General features: G+C 25.9%; 6 protein-coding genes across 6 annotated transcripts; 4 read left to right on the plus strand and 2 right to left on the minus strand.

Moving 5' to 3' along the window:
• Positions 1-216: 216 nt before the first annotated feature.
• Positions 217-1,783, plus strand: LOC112594160 (DNA-directed primase/polymerase protein-like). Its single transcript, XM_025338815.1, has one exon. The coding sequence runs from the start codon at positions 317-319 to the stop codon at positions 1,664-1,666; it is 1,350 nt and encodes a 449-aa protein (XP_025194600.1). The 5' UTR covers positions 217-316; the 3' UTR covers positions 1,667-1,783.
• Positions 1,784-1,898: 115 nt separating this feature from the next.
• Positions 1,899-3,181, minus strand: LOC112594116 (vesicle transport through interaction with t-SNAREs homolog 1B). Its single transcript, XM_025338746.1, has 2 exons — positions 2,394-3,181; positions 1,899-2,274 (listed from the first exon to the last, which is right to left on the minus strand). The coding sequence occupies exon 2, from the start codon at positions 2,261-2,263 to the stop codon at positions 1,952-1,954; it is 312 nt and encodes a 103-aa protein (XP_025194531.1). The 5' UTR covers positions 2,264-2,274; positions 2,394-3,181; the 3' UTR covers positions 1,899-1,951.
• A 20-nt stretch (positions 3,182-3,201) lies between these two features.
• On the plus strand, positions 3,202-7,572 carry LOC112594114 (exostosin-1). Its single transcript, XM_025338743.1, has 8 exons — positions 3,202-3,503; positions 3,849-4,290; positions 4,356-4,600; positions 4,662-4,983; positions 5,041-5,289; positions 5,350-5,610; positions 6,984-7,237; positions 7,301-7,572. The coding sequence occupies exons 1-8, from the start codon at positions 3,241-3,243 to the stop codon at positions 7,479-7,481; spliced, it is 2,217 nt and encodes a 738-aa protein (XP_025194528.1). The 5' UTR covers positions 3,202-3,240; the 3' UTR covers positions 7,482-7,572.
• Positions 7,560-10,955, minus strand: LOC112594115 (integrator complex subunit 9). Its single transcript, XM_025338744.1, has 12 exons — positions 10,656-10,955; positions 10,361-10,552; positions 10,090-10,295; positions 9,820-10,021; positions 9,630-9,763; positions 9,263-9,556; positions 9,072-9,204; positions 8,901-9,003; positions 8,311-8,516; positions 8,047-8,235; positions 7,806-7,985; positions 7,560-7,718 (listed from the first exon to the last, which is right to left on the minus strand). The coding sequence occupies exons 1-12, from the start codon at positions 10,662-10,664 to the stop codon at positions 7,596-7,598; spliced, it is 1,971 nt and encodes a 656-aa protein (XP_025194529.1). The 5' UTR covers positions 10,665-10,955; the 3' UTR covers positions 7,560-7,595.
• Positions 10,956-11,281: 326 nt separating this feature from the next.
• On the plus strand, positions 11,282-12,930 carry LOC112594182 (28S ribosomal protein S28, mitochondrial). The gene is made up of 3 exons (XM_025338845.1): positions 11,282-11,808; positions 11,865-11,986; positions 12,603-12,930. Exons 1-3 carry the CDS (start codon positions 11,554-11,556, stop codon positions 12,742-12,744), a joined length of 519 nt encoding a protein of 172 aa, XP_025194630.1. The 5' UTR covers positions 11,282-11,553; the 3' UTR covers positions 12,745-12,930.
• Positions 12,931-14,354: 1,424 nt separating this feature from the next.
• LOC112594120 (rabenosyn-5) lies at positions 14,355-17,116 on the plus strand. The gene is made up of 9 exons (XM_025338754.1): positions 14,355-14,584; positions 14,657-14,746; positions 14,811-14,951; positions 15,017-15,178; positions 15,287-15,515; positions 15,589-15,672; positions 15,747-15,902; positions 16,542-16,641; positions 16,732-17,116. The coding sequence occupies exons 1-9, from the start codon at positions 14,440-14,442 to the stop codon at positions 16,966-16,968; spliced, it is 1,344 nt and encodes a 447-aa protein (XP_025194539.1). The 5' UTR covers positions 14,355-14,439; the 3' UTR covers positions 16,969-17,116.
• Positions 17,117-17,146: the final 30 nt, after the last annotated feature.

Genomic DNA, 17,146 nt, shown 5'->3' on the forward strand with positions numbered 1-17,146 from the left:
TTATGACTTTCGTTGTTGAAGACGTCGATTTATATATTATCTAATATTTATTATTTTATCTTCTAATCTTTAACGGTTATCAGATATCATTTATTATGAAAAAATTTGAGCGAGTAAATAATCATTCTAAATATACCAAACATTTATTTTAAATTTTTATTTAATTTTCTAAATTACCTAGCTAATTACTAATTAGTATTTAGTATTTACAATTTACCTTCGAATTTACTACATTTTTGCTATTATTATATTTATCTTATAGTATTTTTATATTCTGTTTTGTTAAATGATTATCAGAAAATAGTTCTGTGTGGTCATGTCTGGTCTATCTACTAAAGTGTTCTATGGTTCTTCTAAACGTAGTTCGTTCCATTTAATACCATCAGCATCTTCATCCAAAAAGGTAAGACGTGAACCATGCCACCTAATTAATGTTAAACGGTTGCTGGGACCTCCAATTGGCTGGAAAAACTTTCCTAGGCAACAAGAAGCACTAGAATATGCAAAAACTAAATCAAATGGTTGTATGTCCTTTACATATGAACAAAGTAATGGTCAACGATATTTTATGGTTGCTCATCCTGAAACGTTTTGGTATTATGACTCTCGTAAACCACAAAATGAAAGACACACTTATGAGATCATACCAGAAAATAACCCATGCAAATTATACTTTGATTTAGAATTTAATCGCAATGAAAATCCAGAATCGAATGGTATAAAAATGTTAGAAACCTTTGTCAAAATTGTTATCATGTTTATCAAACAAAAGTTTGATATAAATTGTAAAGAAGAAGACGTTCTTGACTTAGATTCATCAACAGCAGAAAAATTTAGTCATCACTTAATCTTTCAATCTTTGGTATTTTCTAATAATTGCCAAGCTGGTCATTTTGTTCGATTTATATGTTGTGAAATTAATAAGTTTTTGTCTGAAGATCACTGTTTAGAGGATAATGGATGTTTTTACAACGGGATAACTACTAAAGATCTTATTAATTTAAAAGTTGAACGAGGATTATTTTGTGATGAAAGTGTGTATTCAAGAAACAGACATTTTAGATTATTTAAGTCATCAAAATTGAAAAAAAATGTTCCATTAGTCCTAAGCAATACTAACAAGTACAAACTTCCAGAAATAGCTCATTGTGAAGATTGTTTTGACAAACAAATATTTTTAAAATCTTTAATAACATTTGGTTGTGATGATAACGTATTATTGAATTTCACAAATATTACAAGTCAAATTATGCCTCAAATACATAGTAATTGGCCACAATTTTATAATAAAGATCAAGGTACATGTCAGTCAAGTTATACAAGTTCACCTTTTCCACGAATAGATAGGTTTATATCTGATCTCGTATTTCCAGGAAAAATCTTCAAAAATCATTATTTTCCTTCTGCTAACAAATTAGTTTACAGCATTGTGAAGAACCGTTATTGTGGAAATGTTAAAAGACAACACAAAAACAATAATGTTAAGTACATAGTTGATTTGAACGAAATGTATTGGTATCAAAAATGTTATGATCCTGACTGTGAACAGTATCGATCAAATGGTACTAAGTTGCCCAATGAAATTTGTTTTGAATATGCCAATCATACAATTGATGATTTATCTGACAGTTTATTAGTAAAAGTTGCAGATGCTGTTCAATTATAAACTATTATATCGAAGGATTTCATGAATTAATTAATTTATATTATAACCTAGTAAATGTTAATATTTTGTTTTTAATTATAAAATAATTTTTTGGACTAAGCAATGTTTAGTTGTAGTTTGTAGTGATTATGTAAACCATTAAATATAATAATTAAATATGTATATATTTTTAAATATAGTAAATTATAAAGTAACAATATAAAAACAATATTTTTAAAATGGTATGATTTTGTAGTAGAAAAATATGTTATGTATTAAAATATATTATACATTGTTTAGATAAAATTAATTTTTTATAAATTTTATGTAGACAAGTCCAACTAAAGTGCAAGCCTCAATTATAATAATGAGTATGAGCATAAGTTTATCTTGGAAAACATGTCTATTTATAGCAGAGACATAACGGTGAGAAGATTGTCTAGAACTGTCAATGTCCTCTAATCGATTGCGGGTACCATCAAGTGTCTGTCTTTGTTCTCCTAATTCTTGAACAATTGCAGTACCAATTTCTTCAGTTTCTACAGCAATAGATCTTATACTAGTCAAACGGTCATTAGTGCGTAATAAAACTTTACGATTTTCTTCGAAGACTTCCATTGATATGTGAACTATATGTATATGGTATACAATAAAAATTATAATTAGAGATGGTTTGCTGCATTAGCAAGTATATAACATTTTGAAAGATTATTAAATTATCTTTTATAATTTATATACTTTATCTTACCTGAAACAGTCGCACACTAAAATGGTCTAAGTATTTGTCTCCACACGATAACTATTATTCAATGAGAGAAATATAGACTGATCAAGGCCGCAGAAGATTTTCAATTAATATTAAATTATTAAATAGTAATGAGTAATGACTAAAATTTTTCGTGTTCAATTTAAAACATCTGAATAACCATTTAAAAAGAGTTTTTTACTAAGTACAATGAACACATAGACCTTAAAATGCTTGTTCTATAGGCTATAGTGATTGTAACTCTATTAGAAACAGCTTATAAAATTACAAACATTTAATATGAATAAACACTCCAGTATTTTTAATTAACCGTGATAACGACCATTATCGTTATCACAAATTATAACAAATAAGAGATGAAGGATCAGCAGTATGAAGGCGCATTGGCGCCATTGAACTCAATACGATAAACATAATGTAGAGTTCAATGCTGTATAACTAGAGTTATTAGCAGTTTATTTTAATAATACTTATATTCCTTAAATCGCCTCGTTGATTACTGACTAGTGACTACTGTATACTGTATACTCGGTGTTAACTGACAACTGTTAAGCATAGGCCTTTTCTAACTATTTTATATTATTATTATCTGACGACTGACATCTATAGTTGTGTTTACATTGTTTATAACTTATAAGTTACTTTGAAATATTATATTTTACTTTAAAATTTGCATTAAAACCATGGTTTTCTCATCACCTATATCATGTCTTCATTTTTGTATATTTACAACTACACAATATTTTTATATTTGCTTGATATGGTTAAAAATTGAAAAACTTTATTATTAACATGAATTTTTTATAATTATTTCATAAAAACAAAAATTATGCAAGCAAAAAAGCGATTCATAATATTATTTTGGTTCATTGTCTCTTTCATCTTGGTTATGTATTTACTAAAAACTACTAGAAAACCAGATACGCTGCTTCATCTATCCTACAATGTCAATGATTTGGAAAATCTACCATCTTTCATGGACGACTGGGAACAAGGTTTAGAAGTTGGACGTCCTCCTGCAGCGAAAACCTATGAAGCTAGACAACAAATACCATACCACAAATCACATAGAAAAACCAACAAGCTCTGCAGGTTTATTTATGATTACTATTATTAGAAAAAATTAACTTTATTCCGAGCTACATTTTCATTTTTAGAATGAACTGCTTATGTTAGACAAAAAAAAAATTAAGAATTTTTTATGCCATGCTTACATTTATTTTTATACATATTAAAAATCTTTAAAAAAAATATTTCTCAATTTTTAAGTTTTATTGATTAAAAGTAAGTTTATTTTTAAGAAAACATATAATCCTTTGTGTTATTAGCACAGCAGGCATATTTTTGTACCATAAATATACTTGTAATTTTTGTTATTTGTTAAATCAATTTGTAAGTTAAAACTTGTCTTTGACATAGCAAAAATATTTTTTTCAGAATGGAGACATGTTTTGACTCATCACGTTGTGAAAACAATTTTCGAGTATTTGTGTATCCATTGTCTGATCTAGAAACCAATGGATTAATTACTTCAACCCGTAGTGTCTTATATCAGAAAATGTTAGACATTATTATGGAATCTAGGTATTACACAGATGAATACACTAAAGCTTGTGTATTTGTGATAGCTATTGATACTTTAGATCGAGATCCCTTATCTCCAGACTACCTACGTAATATACCTGTGAAAATGCAGAGACTCAGACATTGGAATGGTGGTCGAAATCATGTAATTTTTAATCTGTATTCTGGTTCTTGGCCAGATTATAATGAAGATGATCTTGGATTTCATACTGGAGATGCTATTCTAGCCAAAGCTAGTATGTCAGTCACTAATATGAGACCTGGTTTTGATATTTCATTTCCATTATTCCACAAAGTGATTACTTTGATCAATATTTTGAATTTTAATGTTATTAATTAAACATTTTTTCTCTTATATAGAAACACCCAGAAAGAGGTGGTGAACCTGGTTTTGTTCGCTCCAATACATATCCTATTACTAAAAACTATAAGTTGGCATTCAAAGGTAAGCGTTATGTTCTTGGCATTGGGTCTGAAACTAGAAATTCTATTTTTCACTTACATAATGGAAAGGACACAATTGTAGTAACAACATGTAAACATGGCAAAAACTGGAAAGATGCTCAGGATGAAAGATGTGATGTTGATAACACTTTATATGAAAAGTAAATGCAATTTAAAATTTGGATAACAATTTTAAATTTAAATTTCTTTTTTTTTTTATAGATATGATTATGGTTCTCTACTTAAAAATTCAACATTTTGTCTAGTCCCTAGAGGTCGTCGATTAGGATCCTATAGATTTCTGGAAGCTTTACAGGCTGGATGTATCCCTGTTTTGCTGTCCAATAATTGGGCTCTACCTTTTGATGAAGTGATAGACTGGAATAAAGCTGTGATATGGGCTGATGAAAGATTGCTGTTTCAAGTACCAGAAGTGATTCATTCAATATCAGAAACTAAACTTTTTGCTTTAAGACAACAAACACAAATTCTATGGGAACAATATTTTAACACAATTGAAAAAATTGTTTTTACTACATTTGAGGTAGTTATTTTTAAATTGTGATGACTATTTGAATTAATTAATCTGAATAATTTTTAGATAATTAAAGAACGTTTACCTAAATTCCAATCACGGGATGGTATAGTTTGGAACACATCTCCAGGAGCTCTTGTCTCACAACATTCATATACTGAATATCTTAATTTTAATTTACCATTTAATTATCATCTACTCGGTAAACAACCCAGTCCTAATTTTACTGTAGTAATATTTTCACAACACAACAGTCTAAACTCACCACTGTATCGATTAATTCGTAACATAGCTGCTAGCAAATACTTAACTCAAGTAATTTAATATAGAAATACATAACATTAACAGAACTAAATTATGTCATTTTTGTTTTAGATAATAATAAATTCATGCGCTGAAAACAATGGTAAAAGTGGATATCAAAATATTGCTGGTATACAAATATTAGTATCATCTGGAAATGGCTGTAGGAGATTTGAACCATTACCTTTTATTAAGACTGAAGCTGTATTATCATTAGACGATGATGTAGTTTTAACGACTGATGAAATCGATTTTGCATTTCATGTCTGGCAATCGTTTCCTGATAGAATAGTTGGATTTCCAGCTAGATCACATTACTGGGATAATAGCAAGGTATTGTAATAATTTTTACTTACTGATATGTAATAATCAAGGCTTAGAAGTTTTAGAAAATTCATATTTTCTGATGTGTAAGAAATTTAATTTTATTAATTTATGCATATTTTTGGTTTCTTGTGCTGTTTTGCTAATTTAGATTTTAAAAAGACATCACACTGGCATGAATTTTCTCCATCTTACATACATACGATATGGTAAATTTGCATTTAATAGAACCCATTATTCATTGTTAGGTTCAATATTAGAGTGAATTTGCAAGATGTGAGTATTTAAAATATTATAATTTAATTATGTTCATATCTAGCTTAAAAATTAAAATGTCAACACTATGACACTGATAATTTTCTGATAATAGGTAAATTAACTCTAATATTAAAGTTTACAACATATGATGGGTTCTACTAAACACAAATTTGTCATGTTTGATGTGTGTAAGACCTAAACAACACGTATATGTGTAGTGTCCTTTCAAGTACTAATAAAAAAAATAAACAATATAACTCCAATAATATATAAATATGTGGACATAAACATGTATTTTGATTTTTAAATAGTAGGTATGTAATCGGTTGTTGCTATAGCTGACATTGAACTATTTATTCAATTTCTAATAATTTAGTTATTTCAAATATTTATTAGACGTATTAAATTACAATTATCAAATTAATATTTATGGTCTACAGTTGAACCGAATACTTATATTTCTTAAATGTATTTATTATATTCTTTAAAAAAAGTCTAAAATTTATGCATTTTAAAATATTTATTTTTTTTTTTTTGTATATTTACCAATTTTTAGTACTATTTTTGCTTATTTTGGTGTTTTTATGTGCATATTGAAGTTTATTTAAGAATATTATGTTACAGTATATTTAAAACTTTAAACTCCAATAAAATACCTCTGAACATTTTTTTTTTTAAATTTCAATCTTCAATCAAATTTCAATTTTTTTAAATAACTGTTGTTAAAAATAAAAAAGTTGGTAAGTGGGTGATAAATTTAAATTTGAGGATATGTCATTGGATACAAAAAATTATTCTAAGCATAGATGATATGTCAGTTTACTTCACAATATTTATTTTGATATATAACTTATAAAATCAATTTATTATCATTTAACAGAAACCATTCTTAAAGTTGAAAATCAAAGTATTTTTTTGATTACTAACTGTACACACACACACACAAAACATACACATGTTGTAAAATCAATACATGCATCACTTTGCCTAGAATCTAAAAAATGTGTTCTTTAATTTTATTTAAATTAGAATTTCTTTATTTGATAAAAATTTAAAAAACATATGTAATTAGTAATTACATAATACACATTCAGTATCAAAAATAATCACCTCAAAATCAACAGGACTCTTGGCTGTATACCTCAAAATGGACAAATGAATATTCAATAATTCTTACTGGTGCTGCTTTTTATCATCAATACTACAACACTCTATATACTAAATGGTTGAGTCCTTTATTAATCAAAACGGTTGAACAGTCTCACAATTGTGAAGACATACTTATGAACTTTTTAGTCAGTCATGTAACTCGTCGTCCACCGATTAAAGTGTCACAAAGAAAACATTATAAAGAGCAAACTAACAATGGCATGCCAAAGTAAATATTACACTAATTTATTAATAATTTATATAATTAATTTATGTTTATATAACTCCATAGATCACCTTGGAATGATCCAGATCACTTTATGCAAAGACAAACTTGTTTAAACACGTTTGTAGTGCTTTTTGGTTATATGCCATTGCTTCAATCAAGTGTAAGATTTGATCCAATATTATTTAAGGATCCGGTATCAAATTTTCGAAAAAAATATAAACAAATTGAATTGGTATCCAATTAGTTTTAGTTATTATTTGCTTAATAAACATGGTATACTGTTTTTCAACAACAATTATAAGAATTAATGTAAATAACAGTCTTTTAAATGTGTATATTAATTTTACAATAAATGTATTTAAAAAGAATTAAGGCATTCCATTACTATACTTCTAAGTTTAAGTCTCCAGTTCTTATCCATCTTTTCACAAAATATATGAGTAGACTTATCGTCCACTTGGATTAACGTGTCTTCTGATTTCTAAAAGCAAGTAAATTAAAATCTTAGTAATTAATGTAAAAAATAACCACTCTACTTAGAATCCAAAATTTTAAAAATAGATCTTACAAGATGTATAGTATATCCATGTGCATTGTGTTCAATTTTAGGATCACTCACACCTTCATTTGTCAGTGCACGTAAAAATCTATCAATATCCAGTTGTCCCCATTCATAAGTTTTTTTAAACAATGTTTCTAGTAAATAAGGTTCAGTTGTCTTATTTGTTAATAAATCATCTCTCAAAATCTAAAAATGTTTAAAACAATTACAATAGAATAGAATAATTAAATTTAAATATAAAACTTACATCCAATTTATACTTATTATCTTTAGTATCTAAAACAGCTGTAAATTTTGATGCTTTTAGTCCAGATTGTAATTCGTTTAATGTTACACTCACTACCATTTCTGTTGTAAATGGTACATTGACTGTTTTTATATCAAGTTTCTCTGAAATAACTTCACCTCTTTTTATAGTTAGTACTTTCCTATCAATCTAAAATAATAATAATAATATGAATAATTTAATTGTATTTAAAATGTTTTGTTAATAACTTAATTTTTTATTTACTTGGTCAATAACAAATTCATTTTTGTGACCAAATCCAGCTGGTGGAATGGCATAACGCTCAGGAAGAATTAACACAGCTGGTTTAAGATCTTTAATCATTTTATTAGCTTGGGTAAAATTCATACTTGTATCAATAGGACAGTGCATAGCTTTCATAGAAAGTGGTTGAAACGGAGCTAAAGCTTCTAAATATGGAAACTCTGGTTCTAAAATTAATAATTGGACGTGTTATATATTACAAAAATTCAATAAAATAAGATAAATATACAAATATTGATATAATTTACAATTGCTTCGATATAGAAATAGAAACATTAATTTTTTTTTTTTTTAATTGAAAATAACTTGAAATTTGTAATTTCTATAGTTAAATATCTAATTAGTAAGATTAAAAAATAAATAAAATTATTATACAGTTAAGCCAATATTAGATTATTAAAACCATAAACAAAAGAATATGTATTCAACATTTTACAATCAAGAACTTAATTTCTAACTAGTAAAAAATTAATGATTTTTGAAGAATTTCCAATTAATATTTTTACTAGAATATCAAACTTAATTATTAGTTTAACAAGAAATTGATTTACCTGTGAATATAATTGTGTTCTGAGGATTTGTACCCCAATATTCCACAAAATGGACTACATCACCAAATCGCAAACTAGGATGACCGCAAAATACCACACAAGGCTTAAAAAAAATATTAAAATAAAATTATAATTTTTTAACCTAAGTTGAAACAATATATTTATATTTACTTGTCTTAAATCATTCCATAAATCATCTGTATAGACATGTTTAAAATGCTTTAAACGCCCAGATTTTACTAATTGTGCGTGTGGAAATGGCTCTTCTGGAAAGTATACTTTATTTTGTTTTGATTGAGACAACCTAATAGTTGAAAAAATATTTATTAGATTTAATATTAAAACATAATATGTTTACTGACCATTCCGCAAGAATATTTGAATATTCTAAAGAACTATGAGCCACTGGAGAAATAAAATACATAGGAATTTGACCTAAAGCTGTACTGTCCAAGTGAGATGATAAACATTCAAATAAATCATAAACAACACCTGAAGGATAACATGGAATAAGTACTGAACCATTATTTCGCAATGTAACAGCAACCGATAAACATAGTTCCCCTAGCATTGAATCTGGATTAGCGGCAGGTGCTTGCGTTAAGCTACTTAACAGCATTAGATCAGCATTTTTTAAGTTAACTTGATCCATGGGTCTTGATTATAAAACAAACATTGAATTAAATGTAATCTTTTTTAGTTTTTGAGATTTATAAAAAAGTACAATACCTTGGATGTGTTGTTAATGTTGAAGTATTACTGACATAAACTAATTTTTTACTTTCCAAATATATCACCCAATTACTGCTACCCAAGCAATAACCAGAACTAACAGCTGTTACAGTCAATGCACCTGTGATTTCCTAAGGCAAAATGTATAATTAAGTAACTGATGTAAAAAATAAATTATAATACATACAATTTTTTGATCATAACTGATCATCTGCACACGTGTTAAACTTGAACTAACTTGGGCAAGGCTGTACAATTGTTTCCATGTATGAGGTTTAAAACTATTACATAATGGGGGTGGTAGTAAATGCAAGATTTCTTTCCAATATTTAGCAACATTAGGTTTTGGTGACTGTTCAACAAAATCTACTAGTTCTTCAAGAAATAATCTAAAAATTAATTTAAATATTACATAATAACTTAATAGATAATTACTTAAAAAATTTGAATTTCTTACTTTCCTATATGCAAAGTCGGTTCAGTCATGTACACAACCCCTTTAAAGCCGGTATTTTCTGTAATAAAAGGTAAAGCCAACATAGTCATATAATTGGATACCAATATGACATCAATATCAGCAAAGTCAACTAACTTAGTTAGTGGGGTCATGAACTCAGGTGCAGAATTTACAAGTACTTGATTTGTCATACATTCATTAAGTTCCTATTTAATACAATCATAACATGTAATTTATAAATAATCTAATCAATAGTTAAAATATAGTATACCCCTTCAATTTGTGGGTCAGAGAAGTTTTTAGGTATCCAAGCTGCTGCTTTATTTGGCTTCCAATCTGGTATTGGATATAAAGGTAAAAAATTCAAAACGCTGTGTGCTGATAGACCACAGTCCAACATTATTGTAACTGATTTTAACTTTATAACAAAACATGGTTTGTTGGGATCTTCGCTTAAACAATACTAAATATTTAAAAAATTATAAATTATTATAAATACATATAAATTGTAAATATTTTATTTGCTTTTTATTAAAAATTAATGTTGGTCAATGTTTTTATCTTACCACTTTCATAATGATTGTTAAATAATCAAAAAAATAAGCAGTTAGTCAACTCTCATCATTTCTTATTGTTTCTTATTATATTTATTTTGTTGTAATACCCATTTTGACAGTTCATTACATATATTTTTTGATTTGAAATATGATATTGTTGAAATTGTATTGATGTTAAAATAAAGTGCTTACTACCTATAGAAATTGTAACATTAATACACTATAGAAATGCAGTTTTACAACTGAAAATTGTAAAAAAAATTATAGAACACTGAACAAGAGAGAAGAAATGTAGAAGTCTCAATGTGGTTTTACTTTAAAGCTTAAGTTTAAATGTTTAAAATGTTTAAATTGTTTTGAAATAACTTATCGTGTTATTAAAATATTAAAAAATGTTAAGAATATGGTATAAACCTTAGACCTATAAAATTATATACATTGTTTTATAAACATCATAATATCGGTAACAATAATACAAATGATAAATGAGATACTGAACAGGATTGCAACACGTTTAAAGTTGGTAGTACTTTTTTAATTTTGAGTACTTATCATTTTTTCTAGTCCTTATTATTTTTCGGACAAGTGCTTATCACTCTTTCGGAGATGTGCTTATCAATGAATTTCGGTATTTCAAGATTTTATAATATTATAGAATCAAGAATCAAGATACAGCACACTATGATCCATGACTAAATTACAATTTCCATGCCAGTACGGATTGAAAATTGAAGTTTATTAATCTGAAATTATTGTCATCTTCTACTCAATTATTTTTTTTTTACGTAATAATTTAAGATATTATATTTTTTAAATTTTCATTATATGTAATTATTAATACAATATTTCTCTACAATTATACTTTCAAAGAATACATTTAACTATTCTAATTAATTTAATTATTACTATGGCAAGTGCATGCCGAATATTTTGTCGAAACATAAATAATATTCCATTATCAAAAATAATTTCAACAAAATTAAGAGTATCATCAAAAGAATTTTTAATTCAACGTCATAGTCATAGTGATCAAAAAGACAACACTGGAACTTATAAGCATAGTGCTTTTGCTGAGTTTTATGAAAAAACCAAAGAAAACAAACAAGTTATTGAAGAAGACCAAGACTTTGAAATGTTGTTGAGAAATTCAAATTTTATAAATGTAAATTTTAAACCTTTATAAGTTAATTTATTTTTTTACAAAAATTTCTTTTATAGCTTGGTGATCCTGAGGGTAAACAAGTGATTGGAACTATATTTCATATTGTTGATAATGATTTGTATATTGATTTTGGATGGAAATTCCATTGTGTTTGTACAAGACCAGTTAAAAATGCAGAGTAAGTATTTTAAATATTATTGATTAAAGTGATGGTATGAACATTTATTGTCATATGAGTTAGTGATTAATATTTTACATTTAGTCTATTGACCACCACCTAGGTTTTGTCAATCATATTGGATTCAAAAATTAATATTTTATTTTAGAACTAAAAAAAACTTTTTGGTTGCTGTGGAAATTTAAATACTGGAATACTAAAAAGTTTTTATCATTATGATATAATTATATATTTTAACTTATAAAAATAGATATTTAAATTTTGTTCATTATATTATATTTGCTATTTTGCTCAAATTGAATGTGTTATAATTTTTTAAAAATTTAAGTGAAATACAATTAATAAATGAATAACATTATTTAAATTGTAAATTCAATAACTAATTAGTAGCATTTCTAACTATTATTTAGTTAACTTATAATTTACCATTAATGATTTAATAGCGTAAGGAGTGCCATTACCTAATTAATTGTGGGGCAATAGCTTCATGAAATACTTTATTGTACCATCATTCATCATTGATTTTTTAATATGATTTTAAAAATGGAATATGTTGTGACTTGTGTTCAATGAAATTAAGAAAAAACTATTTAGTTTAATTCTTGTATGTTTATAGTTCTTTTGTACGAGGATCACAAGTAAAATTAAGAATCAAATCCTTAGAATTAGCTACCAGGTTTTTGGGTTCTGAAAAAGATTTAACTCTACTTGAAGCAGATGCAGCTCTTTTGGGTCTTCACAAACCAATAAAATATTAGAAAAACTGTAAACATATATTGACTTAGCAATTTTTTTTTGTATGTTTATTTTAAGACACTTGCAAATTATAAGTATAATATGTGTAAATTAATTTTATAATTATATTATTAACTAATATTAAGGTTTGGACTTTTTGAAGTTGTAACCTTTATGAGTTAAAATTGATGAAATAATAAATATGCATACATAAAATATAAATTTATCTGATGTTATGTAAAGTATTTTAATTTAACCAAAATTTATACTTAATTGACTAGCTTGGTTCTGCTGTTTCTATAAATAGCCAAATAACTTCCTGTATTCTAGTTATTCCTAATATTGTTCATTCAATTAGAATCCAATTACCTGATGATTTTATACTTAGATCATTTTTGAATAAACAAGTAAGTTTTTAGTAACCTAAGATTTTAATTAAATTGATTTGTTTGTTCAAAACTTATAATTAAAATATTCAAATAAGAATGAAAAATATGAAATGACTATATTGAAAATAAATTATTACATTTTAAATAAATGTTTTGTTATTATTGAGTGCTAAATTGCTCAAACACTCTAGTTCATCACTAAATGTTTTATGATACAATAGAAACTATATAGACAGTTATTTTCTATGTTTACATGTTATCGTTAAAACAATAAAAGATATATTTTTTAACAATTAGAAAATAATATTATTTTTAAGAATCAATAATGAGCTTATTTGATATACTTATGTATGTTAAATGGCAACACCTTATTAAAAATTTTTAATTTATTGTTCAGTATTTTACAGCAACATAAGACGTGTGTTTTTATATCTTTAATATATTAAGTCCTTGGTAAGAAATTAAAGACGAATTGGCGAATCTGATATGGCGTCTATCAGAGGTAAAACCACGATTAAGATGTAATTATTTAAATACATCTATCCCACAAAAAGTAGAATCACATAAACATTGAATAATAAAAAATAATTTTTATCCTTCATGTGTAAAATATCTTAAAAAGTTATATTATTTTCAATTATTTCTTAGTTAATAAAATATATTATATGATAAAATTATGATTTAAGAGCACGTTGCACCCGTATGTGTCTACTCCGTCATACAGCCGTACAAGTGTACAACATTGAACATGGTAAATTTTCGTTCACCAGTTTCAATAGTGCTTTTAGACTTTAGTTTTGATATTAGAATGAATTGACTTATTATCTAACTCTTAGATAAGAACATATTTATCTGTGTTCTCTTGTTTTTTTACAATATTTTAATTTTTAAGTAAGTTATAAGTATGAAAAATATAAATATTTGAAAATGCTCATAATTCACTTAAAAATTAAAATATCGTAGAAAAACAACGAGAGAACACGGATAAATAAGTTCTTACTTAAAGGCTAGAAGTTTAATAATAGGTCAATTTACTCTAATATCAAAACTAATAATATACTATTGAATGAACTGGAGAACGAAAATTTTTAATTTACCATGTCGCACGTATGTAAGACGGAGACAACAAATGTGGGAGCGACGTCCTCTTAAGAATTACTCCCATTATGTTATCAATATATTTTATCAACACAAAATAATACGTTCATTACATTTGTTAAATATTGATAAAAAATATTAAAATATTAAATATTAATAACGTGAAAATAATTAATAAGACTTAAATGTATTTGTTCGTTATTATTTATTAATATTTACGAAATACTCATCATGACTGAAGCCGGTGAAGAAAATATAGTTCTAGAAGGATTCTTGTGTCCTATATGCAAAGTTGACTTTGGCTTAGATCTTAAATTATTTTTACATTTTCAAGAAGCTCATAGCGAAGATCAAGATCTAGTTAAATCTTTTAAAGGTATGATCATTCTTATATACAACTGTGTAATAATTTAAATTTTTATTGTTTAGTGATATATTTTTTAAACAGATTTATTTGGTAAAGCTAAAGAAAAGATTTTAAAGAATGATATAGGGAAAAAAGAAGAGTACCATTATGTATGGGAACAACAAGAAATAGGTTGGTTTTATTAACTCATTAGCCCATTTTTGTTATAGTTATTGATGCTATATTTAATTAACAGGAGAAGTCAAGTCTCATCTTCAGTATTTTAAACATTGTCGTAATAAGTGGGTTGAGCACTTTGTAATGGAAACAAATAAAACAGTTGTACGACTTGAAAAGTTACTTTGTAATTTACCTCAAGATACTAATAAACGAAAAAGTATATTTTTTATAAAATGTTTAATTAAATAATAAATATTTATTTGTGATTGGTTTATAATGTAGTTCATGAACAAACCATAGTACATTGGTTAGATGGTACAGACGTAACACGATGTCCAGATTGTACAAAGTCATTTAACATTACAAGACGACAACATCATTGCAGATTATGTGGCTCTATTGTATGTCATGAATGTAGCTGTTTTTTACCACTGTCAAAAGCATGTTGGTATTTTAAAAAAAAGAATGATTAACTAATAATAGATAATTAATGAAACAAATTTATTTAGTTTATATTATCTATCATTTTTAAAATATTTTTTGTTTCAATAGATGAAACAATAAATGAAACTGGTAAAAACCAATTGACTCCTATAACACATAGTTCACCAAGTTTTCGATTATGTGCTCATTGCGGACAGGTGTTAGAAAACCGTGAGCAAGTCAAATACCGTGACCAAAAGCCTCTCATGTGTGATTATTATGATAAAATCATAGAATGTCGTAGTAAAATTGAAAATGATTTGTTAATTAAATTCAACCAAACATATAATTTATTAAAGTAAATTTTACTATTAATTTTTTATATTAAATGAATCATGTTCATTTTTTTTTTTTTATTATTATTATTATAGAGAAGGAGAATCCTCATACTTAACAGAAGCCAACAAAATTAGAAATGATATTGTAAGACTTGCTGAGACAATAGATGCTCTTAGGTAATTACTTTAAAATACAGTTATATTCAAAACTTTTATTTAATTTTATTAATCTTCATTTATTTGTTGAGTAGTAATCGAATAATGAAACTGGAAAACTATTCAAATTCATCAAAGGTAACTACAAAAAATATAAGATTGGCTATGATACAATGTGTTCAATCAACTATACTTGCAATACCTGCTCTTCCTTCAATGAAGGAAATTGAAGAAATTGCTCAGAAAAAACGGTAAAAAATTTTATCGATCGAAACAATTTATAATTCAATTAATATAGTACTTGTTCAATATGCTATCTACTACACATTTCATGGTTTGGTATGCTATCTACCATAAACATTTTATTTAATGCCATTTTTAACATATTAACTTCTAAATCACTTTTTTCATCTATTTTCAGAACTCTTTTCAACTTGCCTCCAGAAATTGTTTGATTTTTAATTTTGGTACATGTTTGGTCAGTTGGTATTAAACTATGTATTTTTAAAAAAGTTGTGCACATTTTTTCTTTTTGAATTATATAATGATATAAATAACTTATAATAAAAAAATAAATCACAGAAAACCCACATGTAATCAACACTTACTTTTTTTTTTTGTATAAAGAATTTATAATAAATTAAAAAGAGGTCAAAATATAGTATAATTTGGGATTTCGTTAAAAGTTTAATGTTAAAGTATATAGAATATATCCAAGTATATTATTCTATAAGACTATAGATACAATATTTATGGTTGATAGCATATTGGACAAGTATCACTAATATATATTTTTTTTAGTAATTATTTATTAAATATTCTACATTATTACTATTAAACAAATTATTAATAATTATATTGAAATAATTATTGTTAAAATAAATGTTTAGTGAAGCAGCAGAGGCACGGCTACGTAATGGTCAAGATTTAAACATAGATAAGCCTAAAATAAATCCATCGATTTCCAAACGACACAATACACAAAAAAATGTAATTTAAAAACACGTTTAAAACATTTATTTTCTTCAAGGTATTTAAATGTTTGAATTATATGCATATATATTGTTTGTATGTTTATAGGAAATTAAATTAAGACTTGAAGATGGTTGGAGTCCTGTAACCAATGCCAATATAAACTCTGACAACCCTGTAGTAGAACAGATGAACATTATAAAGAACTACATTAAACAAGCCAAAGAGGCCTACCGATTTGATGAAGTTGCTAGTCTTGAAAGGAATTTACAAGAGTTAAATGAAGAGTATTTCAAAATGCAAAACAGTGGTGAAAATATGCCTGGTTATTTTACAAAAAATTAAAAAAATATTCTAATCCAATAAAAATGGCAAATTTAATATTTAATAATTATCACAAAAAATAACATTAAAAAATATTATTATCGCTATTCAACTTTTGTATATGTCTTAAAATATCACAAACAATGAATAAATATCATTATTTTCCCCACTTTTTTTTTACTTATTATACAAGTATATT

The sequence above is a fragment of the Melanaphis sacchari genome, unplaced genomic scaffold (assembly GCF_002803265.2).
Source record: "Melanaphis sacchari strain LSU unplaced genomic scaffold, SCAv2.0 Contig221_pilon_pilon, whole genome shotgun sequence".
Taxonomy (NCBI): domain Eukaryota; kingdom Metazoa; phylum Arthropoda; class Insecta; order Hemiptera; family Aphididae; genus Melanaphis; species Melanaphis sacchari.

Excerpts from the sequence above, each read along its gene's own strand:
- LOC112594160 (XM_025338815.1), top strand. The coding sequence starts at position 317 with ATGTCTGGTCTATCTACTAAAGTGTTCTATGGTTCTTCTAAACGTAGT.
- LOC112594116 (XM_025338746.1), bottom strand. The coding sequence starts at position 2,263 with ATGGAAGTCTTCGAAGAAAATCGTAAAGTTTTATTACGCACTAATGAC.
- LOC112594114 (XM_025338743.1), top strand. The coding sequence starts at position 3,241 with ATGCAAGCAAAAAAGCGATTCATAATATTATTTTGGTTCATTGTCTCT. Across the intron at positions 4,601-4,661 it reads GATAACACTTTATATGAAAA|ATATGATTATGGTTCTCTAC; the intron begins GTAAATGCAATT and ends TTTTTTTTATAG. Across the intron at positions 4,984-5,040 it reads TTGTTTTTACTACATTTGAG|ATAATTAAAGAACGTTTACC; the intron begins GTAGTTATTTTT and ends AATAATTTTTAG.
- LOC112594115 (XM_025338744.1), bottom strand. Across the intron at positions 10,022-10,089 it reads CCGACTTTGCATATAGGAAA|ATTATTTCTTGAAGAACTAG; the intron begins GTAAGAAATTCA and ends ATTAATTTTTAG. Across the intron at positions 9,004-9,071 it reads TATGGAATGATTTAAGACAA|CCTTGTGTGGTATTTTGCGG; the intron begins GTAAATATAAAT and ends ATTTTTTTTAAG.
- LOC112594182 (XM_025338845.1), top strand. The coding sequence starts at position 11,554 with ATGGCAAGTGCATGCCGAATATTTTGTCGAAACATAAATAATATTCCA. Across the intron at positions 11,809-11,864 it reads GAAATTCAAATTTTATAAAT|CTTGGTGATCCTGAGGGTAA; the intron begins GTAAATTTTAAA and ends TTTCTTTTATAG. Across the intron at positions 11,987-12,602 it reads AGACCAGTTAAAAATGCAGA|TTCTTTTGTACGAGGATCAC; the intron begins GTAAGTATTTTA and ends GTATGTTTATAG.
- LOC112594120 (XM_025338754.1), top strand. The coding sequence starts at position 14,440 with ATGACTGAAGCCGGTGAAGAAAATATAGTTCTAGAAGGATTCTTGTGT. Across the intron at positions 15,516-15,588 it reads CAAACATATAATTTATTAAA|AGAAGGAGAATCCTCATACT; the intron begins GTAAATTTTACT and ends TTATTATTATAG. Across the intron at positions 16,642-16,731 it reads GACACAATACACAAAAAAAT|GAAATTAAATTAAGACTTGA; the intron begins GTAATTTAAAAA and ends GTATGTTTATAG.